Source organism: Centroberyx gerrardi, chromosome 21 (assembly GCF_048128805.1).
Source record: "Centroberyx gerrardi isolate f3 chromosome 21, fCenGer3.hap1.cur.20231027, whole genome shotgun sequence".
Taxonomy (NCBI): Eukaryota; Metazoa; Chordata; class Actinopteri; order Beryciformes; family Berycidae; genus Centroberyx; species Centroberyx gerrardi.
Genome location: NC_136017.1, coordinates 7,594,977 through 7,612,890, shown reverse-complemented (window position 1 = coordinate 7,612,890; position 17,914 = coordinate 7,594,977). Strand labels below are relative to the sequence as shown.

General features: G+C 40.3%; 1 protein-coding gene across 1 annotated transcript; it reads right to left on the bottom strand.

The window, feature by feature from the left end:
- Nucleotides 1-618: 618 nt before the first annotated feature.
- Nucleotides 619-12,257, bottom strand: arpc2 (actin related protein 2/3 complex, subunit 2). The gene is made up of 10 exons (XM_078291130.1): nt 12,043-12,257; nt 11,008-11,042; nt 10,303-10,415; nt 8,032-8,077; nt 7,410-7,596; nt 6,601-6,694; nt 5,948-6,074; nt 5,342-5,442; nt 3,100-3,200; nt 619-1,179 (listed from the first exon to the last, which is right to left on the bottom strand). The coding sequence occupies exons 1-10, from the start codon at nt 12,114-12,116 to the stop codon at nt 1,158-1,160; spliced, it is 900 nt and encodes a 299-aa protein (XP_078147256.1). The 5' UTR covers nt 12,117-12,257; the 3' UTR covers nt 619-1,157.
- Nucleotides 12,258-17,914: the final 5,657 nt, after the last annotated feature.

The window sequence follows — 17,914 nt, the reverse complement described above, 5'->3', positions numbered from 1 at the left end:
TGCCCTCAATGGGGAAAGACTGTGGCTTCAGTCATGCTTGTATAATAGATTTTCTTATTTAGTGCAGTGTCCACATCCCCACCCATCCGATCCCATTAACCAAGTCACACCAAAATGAGCTCATTCTATCATGTCATACAAAAAAAGGAAGAAAATCTGACTAAAAATTCCAACCAATAAAACCATCACATACTGTATTTTTGAGCAGTCCTGCCCCTCCACCCCCTCCCACCAAAAAAACCCGTTTCACATTAGTTTTTGAATGAACTTTCCCTGTGTTATGTCCCAACCCAATATCCTGTTTCAGCAGGAAATACATCACATTACGGAAGCAAGACGCTCTCGGTTTCATTGTGACTTTCACGTGCGTCAAGTCAATACGCTGTTCCTTGGTTCCATGTAAATCTGTGACAGAACTTATCAAAGGAAACAGAACAAACAATCTTCTGAACCACTAGAGATAAGCTCAGCGCAAAACTCTTTTCAAAAGCCAACTTGTTTTTCTAAAAACTGATAAAATCGGGGGAGAAAGAGATTCTGTGGAGTCATGGTCGGACCAGATTCTAAAGAAAAAAAAGGTAAAAAAAAAAACAACACACACCATTTGCCAGAGAGATGTGCTTTTTGTAAGAGTGATTTATTATTTTTTTCCAATGACAATGGTACAGACGACATGAAAGCACAGAGAGATAGAAGGAGAGGGAGAGGGAGAGGGAGAGGAGGTTTGAAATCATCAAATGCATGGATACTATTGGGGGGAGGAGGGGGGAGATGGGGGGAGGGAGGGCAAGCAAGAGTACCAAATGGAGTAAAAGATATCGTATCAAAAATTTCTTTTTTTTTTTTCATATATATATTTATATAGGACTAATAATTCTCTTTAACTATGCAAAGCAAGGAATGCCCTTTTTCCATTATCTTAAGCCTCGGCTTTCCCTAAGTAGAGCCAACTTTATTCAAAAGAAGAGCCAACTTTATTATTCGTTCTTTTTTGTTGTTTTTTTTTTAAAAAGACTGGACACGGTTTGGGGCTGGGCGGGGCATTAGAGGCGTCCTGGAGTCCTGTCCAATCGAGTCTCGGTGTGGCGCGTTTCGGCGTGTCCGGGGGGAGGGGGGGGAGTCGGATTACTGTGGTGGGGGGTGGGGGGGGGGCGGCCTCAGCGGGAGAAGGTCTTGCCCCTGGAAACACAAACAGAGACACATTAGGCCTCGCCATCGTACGCTACGCAGATGATGTCATTCAGTTTAGTACAGGGTGTAGACTGGAGTAACACACACACACACACACACACACACACACACACGAGGAGATATGTTGCAATACACAACTGTCTCAGCTGCTTCATAGCTACATCAATGAGATACTTTACAAAGTATTCATGGTATGCTTTAAGATATCATCTGTCTCATGTCTTTATCACACTAATTAAACAATATATGATTGATGCTGCCTGTTGGGTTTTAGCAGACTTGGGAAATTCTTAGTCGACAGAGTTGTTTTTGTGTTTGTAACTGGTCCTTTTTTTATTTCATTTTTTAAAAATATTTTACATGCAGCTTCGATGCTTATAGGAAACTTAGGCCAATAAAACAAGTGTTTTCCCCTATAGGGTCCCAGTGTATTTGGATAGTCCAATGCTGATACTCAACTTTCTATCAAGTGACTATAATGTGTCACTAAAAAGCCTACAGAGTTTCAAGTGATACTCATAATAGTGTGAAGAGTAGTGTATTTGGGGTTTGGGTTAGAAATGGGGTTGGGGTTACATAGACTGCAGATGGTGTCGGCCGATATCAGCTTTAAAAAGCAATATCGGTATCGGTCGTATAATATTTTAACTGCTGATATTTGGCCGATTATGGAACTGGCATTTTTGTGACCTTTTTTTCTAGGAGTGTGTCACTTAATACAACTGTAAAATTAGCAACAGAATATAACTAACATGGTCTTTTGTTTAAAAGGTCACTTAATTATCTTAAGATAGGCCTGTCTGGAAAGCTTAACTTGTTGTGCATCTGCATTTATACTAAAACACCATATCCCTACTAGTCTGTAGAGATACTGCAAATAGGCAAGCCAGACTTTGTTAAACATTTACTTTTTGTCACCCGATAGTTGAGTATCAACACTGGACTATCCAAATAATATGGTGTTAAAAATAAAAAAAAGGTAGAAACTCCCTCCCTGCCCTCATATTTATTGACCAAAACCCAGGAGTCATGTGAAACCAATCCCTTTTCCAAACTCACAAAGACAGCAGCTATGGGGTTTCCCTTCGTTTTCCAGTTACACATTAACCACAGAACAAAGGATTTCTGTGTGCTGGCAGCCTGGATTCAGCAGTTATTTTGGAACAATAAGGCTAAAAACAATTTATGTGTGTGACCGTGTCTAGGTTTTAGCGTATGTGTGTAGAAAGCTGTAAAAATTCCAACCTGGCTGACTTCAAACAGTGCAAAACGTAGTACCTGCAAACACTCGTACACACACCTCAAAAGCACACAAAGATTACGTCCCTGCAGACCGCAGTCGGGCTCGCACAGTAGATCATAAACCGACAAGAGAAGAAAAATACTTCCATCTGTAACCACATGGGGAACAAATATCGCATACCTGCACACTCCTAGACAGGCTACCTAAACCCTGAATCTTGTCGTATTTTGCTTTCAGCCACAAAAATGGCTCAAGAGCATTGCTGTGGGTTGAATTTGAATAGAGAGATGAGATTTGAATATTGCAGCTATTGGAGACCTAAGGGCTTGCGGAGATGAGTTAAGATCCAACTTGTCTTTAAAATCCCATGATCTGTCTACAAATAGAAGAAAATCTGTTTATTTACACTTGAATGACAAACAGTTGGCTCTGTTTGCTGGAATCTGAGTTATGAGGAGCAAAACACAACCACAGCCACACAAAGAATCCTCAAGTTCTTTCTTATGATTAGAAGGGCAGAAGTGCAAACCTTGGTTAAATACCTGACTTGCCCTTGTCTTATCTTGTTCTTACATGAATGCGTTCGAGTTCACAAACCCCCGCACTATAAATCCACACTGGGGGAGTGGATCCGGGGGCCGAGGAGGGGAGCGGAGGCTACTTACGAGATGGTCTTCATCTCCTTCTTCTCGGCGTCGGGCCGGGCGCGGTTCAGCACCTTGAGGAAGTCTGACGTCTTGGCCCTCATGCGTGTGTGAATGTAGGCCTGTGGAGGGACGCAGAAGTCTTTTAAGTACGTTACGCATCAGGGAGATTTTCATCAAGTACCTACACTGCAAACTATCCATCTTAACTCGGCATTTACTTATAGTCCCGTCATTGGAGTGAGATAATTCCATTTGTCTCCAATGCAGTTTCACCCGTTTGGGATAATTTCACTGAAACGGGTGACAATATTTTGAAATAAGGCAGAATAAGCCAGATCGCTCCGCGAGTATCAACCATAGACTGTAAAAAAAATCAACATAATGTCATTTAATTAATGGAAACTGTCTAGACAACTTGATTTGCATTAGAAACAAGTAGAAGTATCCAACCTAAATGGCAGATTTTTCCAGATTTTAATACTCAAAATTATACTAAATGACTTTTTGCAGTATATACATTATTATTGTGTACTTACAATACACTTCCATAAATGAATACACAAGAATACAGTCAATGTAAGTTGTTGACATAAAGACAGTGTGCAGCTCGGCACACCACACTGGAAAATAACAAACACAGAGTAATGATCGGTGAATGCGAATCCAGATACCCACAATTCCCCATTCCCCACCCACAGCTGTCCATAAATCCATCTACCATGTCACCAATGCTGACATTCAAAAACCCAAGACATTTACAAAACAAGACAAAAGCCAAGCGCATGCCTCTGCAAATGCAAGACATGCCAAACAACAACTGAGATTAGGGGTTACGGTGGAGGTGAAGCCCTTTGAAGAGCCATTTGAGCCTTTTTTATTTGTCATACATAAGTACACAAAAACACCCACACACTTCTCCAGAAACCTGTATGATCACTGAGGGAGAAAGAGCGACTCCCATCCGACTGGGTCTTCTTTTGATCTCACCTGTGACTGGACTTTCTATTGTGGAGAAGGTACTGTAAGGCCTAATCAGGAAGTGGAACGTACTATTACAGGGGAGGACCCGGACGCTCGTTTTGAAGCCGGTCATAAAGTAAGAGGCTTTCAAGTTGGTGTGCGACGAGTGTCTCCTTAATATTCATTTAGCTGCGGTGGCCCCTCGCACTGAACAGTCATCATCTGGCCTTATAGCTCAGCCTCGGCCCCCTAAATAATTAGAAATGCAGCACAACTGCCCATATATCATTGTATAAATACCCATAAAAGAGCCTTTCTTAAACTATAACACCTATTGGATTTGGATTGGATTTTATTATAGCATTTTAATGTACTTATTTTGCTTCCCGAGAAAAAACTCAAGAATAAACGGGATTCTTGAAAAGCAAACTTCTCAAATTTAAGATTATCTTGCAGTTAAAAAGGTAAGCCTCTAAATTTATTAATTTAAACATGCATTTTAGACAATTAAGCAGGTATTTCAAAGTATTAATAGTTTTACTTACGTACTTGAACAGAAAAGAAGCTGGCACAGATTAGGCCTTTAGCCAAAGGCAGTAACCAGTGTCTGACCCTTTTCCTATACTTAAAGAAAACCATAAATAAAGCCACCCTAAATAATTGTTCCAAATTAATTTCCAGATGAAGTACTACGGGTCGCAGCTAGGGAGGAAAATCCCCCAAGACCACTGAGAGCAGAACGGACCCCCTCACACTTCCTGATCATAGTGTAAGGCTGATTATTAAAGGTTTGCATTAGCTGATACTGTTTATACCATTAATGTTTTGTTAAAAATTTCAAACCAACAAAGGTTATATTGCTACAGCTAGCAGACAGAGTGCTAGAGTGCAGAGTAATATCATATGCGTATGCTTATTTGAATTACTGAAAATTATTTTTTTTGTCCTTTTATGTTTGTTTACATCGCGGTTGCTAGGTAGGTCCTATTTGACAAGTTCGTACGTAAGAAACCAAGAGAAATTGGTAAGAGATGAGACTAATCTTAAGAAAAAGTTGGGGAATTGCAGTTAAGAGCTTTCTTAAGAACTTCCTAAAATTGATAAAATAAAACATCTTCACAGCACTTTTGTGAACCTGGGTCTGAGAGACAAAAGGTCTACAGGAAACAACGTATAAGACAATACAGGAGGGTCAACCTGGTGCGTGTCATGTGTTGGAGGCTGAAGGGAAACGGCACTGCAACCAGACAGAACTCACTACTGCAGTGTTTTGTGGTCGTTCAGATATTAACTCACTAACCTTGGAGCACTTTATGTGGTAGTGCAGGTAGTCCCTGAAGGTGTGGATGAGGTTGATGGTGTTGTCTCTGGCGTTGGCATTGGTGTGACGAGGGAACAGGACTGGACACAGTGAGAGAACACAGACCGATGTCAGTCAGCTGGCTAACACTTCCAAATATATGTATCTTTGTCAGTGTTTAAAAAAATAAATAAATAAAAATAAATACATGTATGGGAGAAAACAAGCAATTTGGAACTTGCAAGTCAAAATTGTGATTTCAATATTTTGGGGATTAATTGTGCAGCCCTAATAAATATCAGTAAAATAAAGAAACTTCCTAATTCATTTATTTAAGACATTGACAACGCTTATGTGGTATGTATAGCAGGCAAACAGAAGATACAGAAGTCAGTGCTTTCACACAGTATCGCTCTCCTGTACAGAAAAAAGGGCTCAGATGACGCCAAACATTCACTGTAAGTTTTGTTAACTAGTGAATGTTATGTACGTGTTCCACCATTGCCTGTAAAGTCTTCTGTGCAGGCCCTGCAAACTGGACCTGAGACTGAGATAACCACTGTAACTGGTAACCTGACGGTGAGCGGTGTTACGGTGGGAACCGACCGAAGGTGATGTATCCAATGTTGTCCCCGACGGCGGCGTCTGTGTCCTTCAGCTCCAGCGGCGGCTCCCTGTGGCTGAACAGCACCTGGGGGGCTGTGTGGCTCGCTCGCCGGCCCTCCTTGAACTCCTGCGCATGGAAATATGTCGTACGTTTTTTTTTTTACCCTTCATTTATTGTAAAATAAACATTTCTCAGAGGCACAAATTATCTCATTGGTTGAGATAAACCTCAATGGGCAGAGCTAACAACAGTTTTGCAAGTTAGCTAACTGGTAAACTTGAAGGGCAAAGAAGGAACTCCAGTCAAAATCTACATAAAAAATGTAAATGGTAATGTCATTTTGTGTCGTATCATTCATGTTCTTGGAAGGTCAGCAGCTAGCTAACTAGCTTACCTTGATAGCTATAGGCTAGGCTTGTGTGGCTAGTCTGAACTTGGAAGGTCAGCTAAGCTAACTAGCTAACCTAGATAACTTAAAATGGTTAGATTTCTTTTTTTTTTAGCTAGTAGTGAGAGTGCTGGGCTTCATAATATTAGGTTTCTCCTCCCTTGACTCTTGCCTTTTTCACTGGGTTTCAGTCTAACACAAATTCAACCAACCTAACCTTGAAAACCTCAATGACTCGTTACAACCTGCATGCGGCTCACTGACCTGCATGAAGACTTTGCCGATGATGACGTCGTCGTCGTCTTTGAACACTGTGCTGAACACCACCGTCACTCTGTCTTTCTTGGCCTCCACGTACCTGATGAGGAGATGAGAGAGAGGCGCCAAAACATGTCAGCAGTTTCAGACCCCCCGGCAAATGTGGAATACCACAAAAATGAAAAACAAGTGGCAAAATTGACTGTAAATTCATTGTACTCGCTTGTCCTTGAGGTTGAGCGTATAATCCCCTGAGGCATCCAAAATATTTCCTTTACAGAAGACGTTCTATCACTCACTTTGTGATTAAAGAAATGTTTTGAGTCAATCTGCGGGACAGGAAACTACCTCTTTAGCTAGAGGCCACGGTAGCTGGCAGGTAATGAACCATGGTTGGGTGAATGCAACCTATTCAATGCAGCTGATAAGAGTACACTAACTTTCCAGCCACATTCAAAATTTAGCAGCATTTGGCTTATAGCTGTGGTGATTTCCCATGCTGGCCTGGACCTGCACTGATATCCAGGCACAAGCCAATGGATATGAGTGCATCTCTTTCAAATTGGCACATACTGCAAGTTACATTTTATGACAGAATAATGGAGACACATCTTAAGTTTAATAAATAGTCTTTATGTCTAATTTTCATAACTTTCCCTTCGACTTTTCCTGCATGTCCAAAAGTTTCTTGTAGCTTCCCCATGAGACTCTCAAACTCTAACTAGAGAGATCAAGCACATGAAGGACTTATACAATATGAACAAAGCCCTGCAAGAGCTTTCACACTCTTCACAGGCAGTGGAGCGGCCACCTACATGGACTCATCGTCTCTGTAGTGGACCACGGCCCTCGACTCGCCCTCTTTGCCCTCTTCCTGGAACTTGAAGTATTTCTCGAAGACGGAGGCGAAGCAGTTCCTCTTCAGCATGCCGGCCTGGTGGATCACCTCTTCCTTATTGGCTGGTACAGCGTCCAGGTCAAAGAGGAGGGACACGTTGTAGCCTGAGGGGCAGCCAATCAGAGAGAGAGAGAGAGAGAGAGTGAAGAGTAAGTCATATGATACAGAATCTACAGCAGACAGTCACAACTTTTTATTTCACAATTTTCGATAAAGAAACAAAGTCTGGTACCACAAAATAACGACAAAAGCAGAGTGTTAACAGTCAAGAGTGTTGCGTTATTAAGAATCTTCTTCTGCAACTTAAGAAGTTTTAGGTTAGAAGCTGCAACCTTTCACATCTGGATGAAAGGACCATAAAGTGTAAGGAGCCAGACACATTAATGGCTAAAGCTTTGGACTCTGAATCAGCTCTTACAGCTTCAAAATCTTAAAACTGATCTGAGGTCAGCTGTCCAACAGTCTCGCAGCCATATCCGTCACACAATGGTCAGTTATTTCTGAAAGAGGCAGTAAACAGGGGGATGGGCAGAACTTACCAGCCTCTGGTGAAACCAGGAAAATCCCATAGACCCTCTTCAGCAGCTAAAATAAAAAATAAAAAAAACATAATTTGTATTGCACTTCTCTAAAATCAGAGTTTACAGAAGAGAAAAGTGAAGAGAAAAACAGAAGCAATTAAAATAGAAAGGAATTAAAAGAAACAATATAATAAGTTATGGTCACAGGAACGCAAACACGATAAAACAATTACAGGAAAACAGGACTGTAAAAGTTTGTATTAAGAAATTATTTAAAAGGATTATGTTGATTTTGCAGGCCTAAGCTCCTCAGGCAGGTCAATCCACAGTCTAAGGGCTCTGATGCCAAAACCTCCATCACCTTTAGTCTTGAGTCAATCTGTGCTACATGTTAGGGTCAGATCCAGCTGACCTTTAAAAGTCATCCTTGAAATATTTAAAATTAATTCTAACTTAGTACAAATCATCAGTAGTTGCGGAGAGAAGAGTGCCCCCCCTCCCCAAAATTCTCAAAATTGTCATATTTTGGGGTAACACATGACATTGGTCAGAATTAGACATCATTAGCCTAATTTTTTCCTCATGATCATGTCAAGTAAAGAAATCCTGGTGACATCATTCATTTTAAAACTGCTGCTAGGGTTTTCCTCAGGATGTGAAGTATTGATCCAAAAGATGGAGAAAGGCTGGAGAGTTGAGGCATATTGATAAATGTATATATTATATTGTAATAAAAAAAAATCTTCTTTCAAGGCCATAAATTCATTTTCAAAATATTTTAGGAGCTTTTTTATTTTTCTCAAATCTACAAACTTTCAAGGATTTTCAAGGCCCGTGGGAACCTTGAAGACTAGGCATGCGGTTAGAGAGAGAAGAAGAGGGAAGTGTGTTTTGGGGGGGGGGGCGTCGGCTTACAACAGTGTCAATCAACACCAATAAAAGTAAACAGACAACTACACAAACTTGCAATACAACAAAAGACTTAGAATCCGGCGAAGAGGAGGTGGGCGTCTCCAGCTGGTAAATGAAGGGGTTCGAACAAAAATCCTGAACATGGGGCCTCCTCTCCTCTAATGGCTACCTGTCAGTCTGGAATGGACTGAGGCAGACTGAGTAGAAATATGCAAATCAGACTCAGGTATGGGGAAAATGTACTGCTTGCGTACTGAAGGTAAACAAAAGAACATTAGAATTAGGCTTGAAAAATGAAAGGCTTGAAAAAACGCACGAAAAATTGATAGAATTCAAATCCAGAGTTACATAGATGGGAACTTTGACGCCTTCAGCTGAGCATAATAAATATATTTGTCGGGATTTATGCTTCATTATACAATAAAACTTGAAAATGATTTACAATAGAGTGTTCTTTATTGCCAGAAAGCAAACAAAAGCCCTTTGACAGTAGTAAAGCTCTCTGCTACGCTCCTACATCCTTTCCTGCTTTCCAAGTAGACTTCTCACAGGCCGAACGTCTGAATGCGATACTGTTGAATCCCGTCCACTCATCCATCTGCACTTGTGGAGTTTGAGAAAACAAGGAGGGCAGCCGCTGGACGGCAGCCAAGACACTCATGCAGCCGCTGCTGGTTCGCAGTCAGCACTTCCTTGCCCAGGGTGAGTCACAGAGCGCACTTCCTGTTTCGACCAGAAGCCTCGGCAGCTGCTTTCTTCCTTACATGGCAAGACAGCGCTTGTTGCGGCGTGTGTGTGTGAGTGTGTGTGTGTGCAGAGAGCGATCCTGACATATTCTGCTTTTTTTTTTTTTTTTTTTTTTTTTGCAATTTTATCATCTCAGGTTTACACAGTCATGTGAAAGCAGACAGAAATCAACTCAACCATCAACCATAAGGTTTTTGTCTTTCAGCTAAAGGCCAGGTCAACTGTGGATATATTACTACAGTAGTATCCCACTCAACGTTAACAAATAGATATGACTTGTTAATAACAATGCAAATGTAGTAGACTGTATGAGAGTGCATGTTTGTGTATAAATATGTCTATGTGCGCATGTGCTTGAGGATGTGAAAAAGCATGTTTAAATTTGAAACCACACACACAACTGCACATTGTGGGCAGTTGAGGCGCTAGTGTAATAATAGCCTAACTAAAATCTGTCAGTTTCTGTTTTGACAAGAAAAATGTGTCAGGTGGCCATGCATGTGTGTGTGTGCATGTCATGGCAAGGGCACACTCATACCAATAGTGGCACATTAAAGACATTTTCCAGATTCAGATAAAGATTTTATCTGTCTCCTTCTGTGTGTGTGTGTGTGTGTGTGTGTGTCGCACCTCGTCAGCCCCATGCTCCTGTAGCTCCTTGTAGAACTTCAGGGAGATGCTGACCATCACCTTGGTCTTGTCCCCATTGGGGTTGGAGATGTGGTACAAGACGCCATCGAAATCTACAGCAGAGAGGAACATCATTAAAGTCTACAGGTGATTAATGAGGGACACTAAAGGCCTGAATGTAAAACATGTTGACAGGAGGATCTATGGGAAGATAAATAACCTCTGGTAGACAGTCACATGTTCCTAAAGCCTTCCTCCAGCTTAAAGAGTAACTAAAAACCAAACCAAAATCTGTGTAAAACCTTACATCTAATGATAAAATGCACGATACTGAAATTGCTATCTACTATCAGACAATAGCAGATGCCACTTTCAGTCGCATGCCTTTTACCATTAGATATCAGGAAGTGGGAGGTGATAAGGATGGTATAATATTCCAGTAAATAATGGAGAAAGAAAGGAAAAATTGAAACTTGTTCAGTACGAACTAATGGGTGTTTATAGCCCAAAAAGGCTGAATAATACATCACATCCCTGATATAAATACGCAACGTTACTTGACACCAAACAACCTGTGCATAGTTTTGATGTGGTTGCTTTACTTCAAATAGCATCATTAAAATCATGGACATTAATCGCTGTTTACCAAGTCAATATGAAAAAGTTTGATGATAAGGTGTTATGCAAGGTGTCATATATCCTCACCTGCAAACGTCACCTCAACTGCCTCTGGCTTGGTTCTGCAAAGAGAAAACACAATCTGATGTCAATAATGAAGGAAAACAACCTTCTGGAAAGGTCAACAGCTATACACAACTGACAGGCACTGACAAATCCACTCTTATTATTAGGAGATGCAAGGAAACTAAGTTGGTTTATTGACAAAACTGTTGCCAAAACGAACCATCCTGGCAACATCCTTCTGAATTAAGCTTTTAATTACATGCAGGTTTCTTATCAGTTCTCTGGTATTCTTGGGACTAAATGAATACTGTATGGCTGGTGCTGCAGCAACTTGTCCAAGCTGCATACTGTTCTTGCACCAAGGAGCTGCTAACTATGCACCGACTTGACTCGGCTTGATCACTGGAATGCGGAAGCTGGAGAAAGGGGCGATGGCTAGCATACAATAGCCGTGTAATTGGTTTTGTGGTACAAACTGCAATTTACTGTCGATAACAACTTAAACCGTACACATTTCATGTTTGTACATCGTGATTAATCTTGAGTGGTCTGGGTATAAAACACCAGTTAGGAGCAGTGTCTCTTATCTCAGGTCAGCTTGACAGATCGAGTGTTAAGATTAGCAGTGACGGCTCACTTTACGACTCAGTTGAGGTTAAATGGGAAATTATTAACGTTACTTAGAAATGCTATTTCGTCTACTCTAAGCATAACGAGAGGCAGAAATGGACACTTCTGCCAAGTTAAGTTAGCAAAATAGCCGGCTAGCTGGTTAGCAGCATTACAGGCGAGCCATTCAGACACACCCCACCTTTCGGCAAATCAGCCACCGCGACCTAGCGCCCAGGCTAACGCCGTCTGCGGCTGTGTTTTATTTAATACACACAATACGGTTATCTGGCTTGCTCGTACGCTGCCGTAAACATTTAAGAGCTGCATCCCAAATCTCCCATGCATCATCTAATCCACCCGTCATCTTTTCGAAAAGATGATGAGGAAGCTAGCTGACGTTAGCAAAGCTGTTAGCCCAGTTAGCCTGGAACAATGATTTCTCACCCGTTGGATGCGCCGTCAAACTTCAACGTCAGCGTCTCTTCTATAATCCGGTTGTTGATTTCTAACAGAATCATTGCAGCGGACGCTGATGTGGAGAAGGGGGGATGATCGGGGTGATTTTATGCGATTTAGCCTCTTTGTGTCAAATTCTGCAATTTTTTTCTTCCTTGACAGACCGCTTCCGTCGAGGCTTCCGCCTGTCGCTTCCGCGTATTTCACACTCAGGACCCTAAAGGGGTGCCGGGCGGATTGCCTGTAATAAATTTGTAACAACCTGTTTTATCAAATTGAATCTCAGGTGTCTGGTATTCCTATTGTTTAAAAAAAAAAAATGCTTTCATGATATAAGTATAGATTGGGAAGAGCTAGAATATGCGATGATCACACACATAGAAAGAGAGAGAGAGAGAGAGAGAGAGAGAGAGAGAGAAATGAAAAATACAAATCCACCTTGGTTTAAATTTTACTTTGCAAACCAGTTTAGTATGGCACGGTCTAACCCCTGTGTCAGACACTTCTCCACCCAACCATGAAAACCTGGGAAAAACACTGAAACACTCACAATACAAGACTGTACACTATAAATTGTGTAGGCAGCATTTGGGTGTACATACAACGTGTATAACATTGACATGTGAGTAGGCCTGTAAGTCTGTAGACCTAACACGTCAATTTCATAATGTCTTTTCAATTATATGAACAGACAGGCGTAGTAGGTAATGCATTAATTTACATTATATTTGATGAAAACAACGCTAAAGAGCAACCTCACAGCACAGGCCTCCTTCATTTTCACACTTTGTCCATAATGCAGCAACGTACATTCTGCTTTCATTCCACAAAGAAAACAGACAGACAGACGGCAGCAAAAGTCATAAATTTTCCTTTTGAGTTTTTCCATGTAATGATGGGTATCTCTCAGGTCAGGTGCTGTAAATGAGAAATATGCCTCAGTTTAAACACAAGGTATGTTAAAATTATAGCCAGTGAAGACAAAAATGTCTGTAAAAGCTTTCAGCACCAATAGAATACCGTTGAGTTTGACTGACATGAGTGACAACTAAACCTTCATTAATTTTGTGACCTTTCAACTGATTTGTCTGATGAGAGGAGTAGGGAAGTACAGAAGCTAATGGAGGAATGTGATGTTGAAAAAAAAAAAAGTGTTACACCTGAATCTGAAAAACATGTAATAATTCTAAACATGTAAATATAAGTAACTTTATATCTCGAGCACTTTTTGAAACAAGCTTACAAGAGCAACATACAAGGAAGACAAGACAAATAAAACCATGAACTGTGATAAAACCACAAGGATAAACAGATAATAAAACCAAAGAGAAATAGTTCCAATGAAAATTGATACCTCCTTAGATTTCTTTGATACAGTACACTCTCTTTTTTTTTAATTGTGTTTTTATTTGGGATTTGTACGGAAGTACAACGGCCGTGCTTGCAATTTTTTTTTTAATGCCGTTATCTTGAGATCACAAGTTAATTATCTTGTGATCTCGAGAAAACAAGCTTTGTTATCTCGAGATAACGAGATAATCAACCCATTATAACGAGAAAACAAAATGTAATTTCCTCTTATTACTTATAATGTTTATCAGAGATCAGGAGTGCCATGCCAGCATGCATAGATGGCGTCTTGACAACTGTAGCAACTGATTTAAGCTGAAAATGTCAGATCAACGCATCAGACAGTACTTCAATCAAGGTCTAACACAGGCAGAAATTGCATTGTGTCTTGTTTTCTCGAGATAACTAGATAAATTAACCCGTTTATCTCGAGAAAACGACCTTTGTTATCTCGAGATAACGACATAATTAACTCGTGATCTCGAGATAACGGCATCAAAAAAAAAATTGCAAGCACAGCCGTTCTCGGCTTCCGTAGATTTGAAAGCAGATATAAATGAAAAGACTGACTCTCCTGTTGAGGTTGTAGCCAAAATGAAGCCCTCTTCTTGTGCTCTTGACATTCTGCCCACAAGTTTTCTCATGGAAGTATGTGAATCTGTTGTCCATATATCTTATCACTTATCAAGCTCTCATGAACAACCAGTACAATTGTTCAACCACTTCTTAGGAAGCCTTCTCTAGACCCGAACTCCCTGAACAACTACCTTAAAAAAATACCACCCCTACCAAAAATACTAAAACTAGCACTGAAACTGAATAAAAACGAAACTAAAACGACCAATCAACTCCAAATGTTTTATCCAAGGTTTTGGAAAACACCAGTGGCCGACCAGGTGACTGCTTACATGAATGGAAATGGACTCTTTGAGAAGTTTCAGTCTGGTTTCAGAGCTCTACGCAGTACTGAGACTCCCTTCTTAAAGTGAAGAACGATCCGCTTTTAGTCACTGATGCAGGGAAATCCTCAGTTTTAGCTCTTTTAGACCTCAGCGCTGCATTTGATACTGCTGATCACGATATTCTGCTTGATCGTCTTAAACACTGGATTGGCATCTAGTGTTTTTAATTGGTTTTACTCCTACGTGCAAGGTAGGACTTTTAGTGACTCCTGTGCAAAGATAGCCTGTGGGGTCCCCCAGGGCTCTATCCTCGGGCCCATTTTATTTTCCACCTATGCGATTATTCCCAAACATAATATCAGTTTCCGTTGTTATGCAGATGATACACAGCTGTACCTCCTGTGTCTCCTTTATCCCAAAGAACAGAAAGCAGTTAGAGACGCTCCGTGACCGCTTTCTAGATCTAGAACAAACCCAATGTTGTGATGCTAGGATAAACCTTTTCCATGATATTACTCCCTCATTTGACATTGCACAAACCTGTCTTTAGTTTGCATGGTATATGTGATTTTGAGCCTAAAATCAGGAGTGCAGAAATTTGCATTAAGATTGCATTAAGATAATTTTGCACTTTGAAATTCTGTTGTGAAAAATGAGTCAGAGCAATCCTAAAATAAACAAAGTAATTTTAGCGACCAAGTCCTCTTCTGATTCTCAGTGCCTTTTATACAATGCACTTAGCTGCTTCTAAAAAACTCGCAAAATGGATGTCATATGGCGTGTGTGCAGCCAATGGACATTTTGCCATGGCTGTATGTATGTGTGTGTGTGTGTGTGTGTGTGTGTTGGTGGCACTTGTATTGTCATTTTCTCTGCCATCACTCCTGACAAGCAAGAGTACATCTCCTGAAATCAAAAGGTAGATGTTTAAAGAAAACAATATTAAGATTAGCAGCAGACTTCTCGGGAAAAATCTACTTATCTTTGAAGATGTTTGAGTTTGTGGAGAAGTCACTTAGCTGTTTTTGACACGACATGGTGTGTGTCCATGCAAAGTTTCAGGCAATTTTGCACTGGGACAATTCAAGTGCGACACTGGCGGATCGAACTCGTGACCTCTGACCTTCCAGCTGTGCCTTGTTCCTCCTCCTCCTCGTTGCGACATGTGGCGTCCTGCTGGGCTGAAATATGGATGAGGTTAGGTGTCTTAGGTGTAATTTCCTGCTGAGTGGGGTGCTTTCTGAGGAACAAACAAGTATGTGTTGTTTCAGATTTCATTACTGGTGGCGGTATGTGGATTCAGACCAAAATTTTGAGACTTGAGGAAACAATTGCAACAAAGCACCTCTGTGTTTTTGTCTATGTGTTTTTTTTCGGCTTCCCTCGCTTTACCGCTCTTTCGTGTCGTCTTATCTTTCTTTCTCTTGTGGCGCAGCCGCAGTGTGTCTGACTCCAGATCAGACAGGTGTGTTTACATCAGTCAAAGCTGTCAGTGTGAACTCAGGTGGGTCTTTTTTTTTCAGGTTTAGTTCCTGAAACAGCCATGTGTCATACATCCTTGATCCAGATACTGAACCAGTCTGGTATTCCATTGAAATTAGGATCAAATCTGGAGCTCTTCCCATTGAGATCCTGTTACTGGGATATTGTTGATCTGAGTGGGATTTAGTTTCATTTCCTTGAGACCAGTTTGGAGTTAAGTGCCTTGCTCTGTGGCACCATGATGGTGGCTGTTGAGGGAAAGAAGAGTGTTATTTATCCCGTTTCTATGCCTATGATTTTCCCAGCTGATCCAATGATTCAACCCTCCAATCACTAACAACATCCAATTATTACTGTATCTGTGGCTGCTTGTTTGACTTGATACAGTTTGACCTCTACCTTCAAAAGACAAAAGCATCATAAATCTATATGCCAAACATATTGTAGATCCATATGTAGCTAATTAGAAAGAAGGTGGTAACAGGAAAATAATGTACTATGGTCAGTGCCTTGTCAAACAGAGAAACTCATTAAATGTGTTAGCATACATGGATACTCCCACACTAACAAAATAAAGTAAATTCCAAGTGTACTTGGTGATTTAAGAGGATTACAACCTTTAAATCTGTTGGAATTATTTTCAGCATGCAGTACATCTTCGATAACAAAAATGTTGATGCCGTTTGGCGCAGAAATAGAGCCTTGTGTTCTCTTCTGACTTCTGACGGGTGAAGGTATCATTATTGCGGTCAGCAGCATAACAAACATTATTGCTTCACTGAAACTTGACAAAGAAAATTCTCAGCAAGTCGATAAGAATCCAGTCCAGGAAGTTATTTTATCTACCTATCATCAGTTTCTGGGGAACTGGATTGTATTTACAGATTATACAGATTCCCGAGAAGTTGCATGTCAATGTCAAGTGGGCTGCTTTCTTAGGAATTAACGGTTACGTGTCGTTTCAGATTTCATTGCTGGATTCGGACCAAAATGCTTGAGGTATCCTCCAGACGGGACTGCTCCTTTTTCTGCACTGTTTTGATGTCGGAGTGACTCGCTGTCTGCAAAGTTGAGAGAAAACAGTCTGTAGTGCGTAAACATGAGAGAGAGAGATACAGCAAAGAGAGAGAGATACAGCAAAGAGAGAGAGATACAGCAAATAGAGAGAGAGACAGCAGGTGCTGATGCTCCATCATCAGCACCTGCTGTCTCTCTCTCTCTCTCTCTCTCTCTCTCTCTGTCTCCCTCTCTTTCTATCTCTGTCTGTCTACCTGTCTCTCTCTCTGCCTCTCTGTCTGTCTCTCTGTCTCTCTCTCTCTCTGTCTACCTCTCTCTCTCTCTGCCTCTCTCTCTGTCTGTCTCTCTCTCTCTCTCTCTCTGCCTCTCTCTCTGTCTGTCTCTCTCTCTCTCAATTTCAATCCAATTCAATGAGCTTTATTAGCATGACATATGTATGAGTTGCAAAAGCATTTAAATTGTGAAAAGAAAAAACAAGAACAAAAACATGGTACATCAAACAGGAACAATAATAATATAATAATAATAATAATAATAATAACAATAATAATAATCTCTCTCTCTCCCTTTTTTTTAATATAGTTTCAAAATTTTTATTTAAATTCAACTGTAGTTTTAGTCAGTTTTCAGTGTGTTTGGTCATTTTAGTTTAGTTTTTATTCAGTTTCAGGGTTGGCTTGAGTGCTGGTTTTAGTATTTTTGGTAGGGGTGGTATTTTTTTAAGGTATAATGAGTTCAAAACAGGTATTTTATATGTGTTTACAACAAGTACTATGAGATACAAACAATAGGTTTCTCAAATAAATTCTTTTTTTTATTTATTTGCATGAATTTTTCAGTTAGTGCTTAGTAAAAATAATCAAAAATTCCCCGTCCAAAAATGTACAGTGTTTTTTTTTTACCCTGCACATAAACAACAAGATGAAAACTTTAAGAAACAACAAAAATGTAAGAAAAACTACAAGAAAAGACTAAAACTGCATTTCAGTTAGTTTTACAAATAGACCAGATAGTTTTAGCTCAGTTTGATTTTTTTCACAAAGTCTGTTTTATTTTTATTTCAGTTTACGTTCAATGCTCTTTCACACCTAGTTTATGTTTTAGTTTCA

Bases quoted from the DNA above. Each gene is read 5' to 3' on its own strand.
- arpc2 (XM_078291130.1), bottom strand. From the start codon at position 12,116: ATGATTCTGTTAGAAATCAACAACCGGATTATAGAAGAGACGCTGACG. The intron at 8,078-10,302 runs GTGCGACACACA...TTTTTATTTTAG, and splicing joins AGGAGCATGGGGCTGACGAG to CTGCTGAAGAGGGTCTATGG. The intron at 6,075-6,600 runs GTCAGTGAGCCG...TTCCATGCGCAG, and splicing joins TCGGCAAAGTCTTCATGCAG to GAGTTCAAGGAGGGCCGGCG.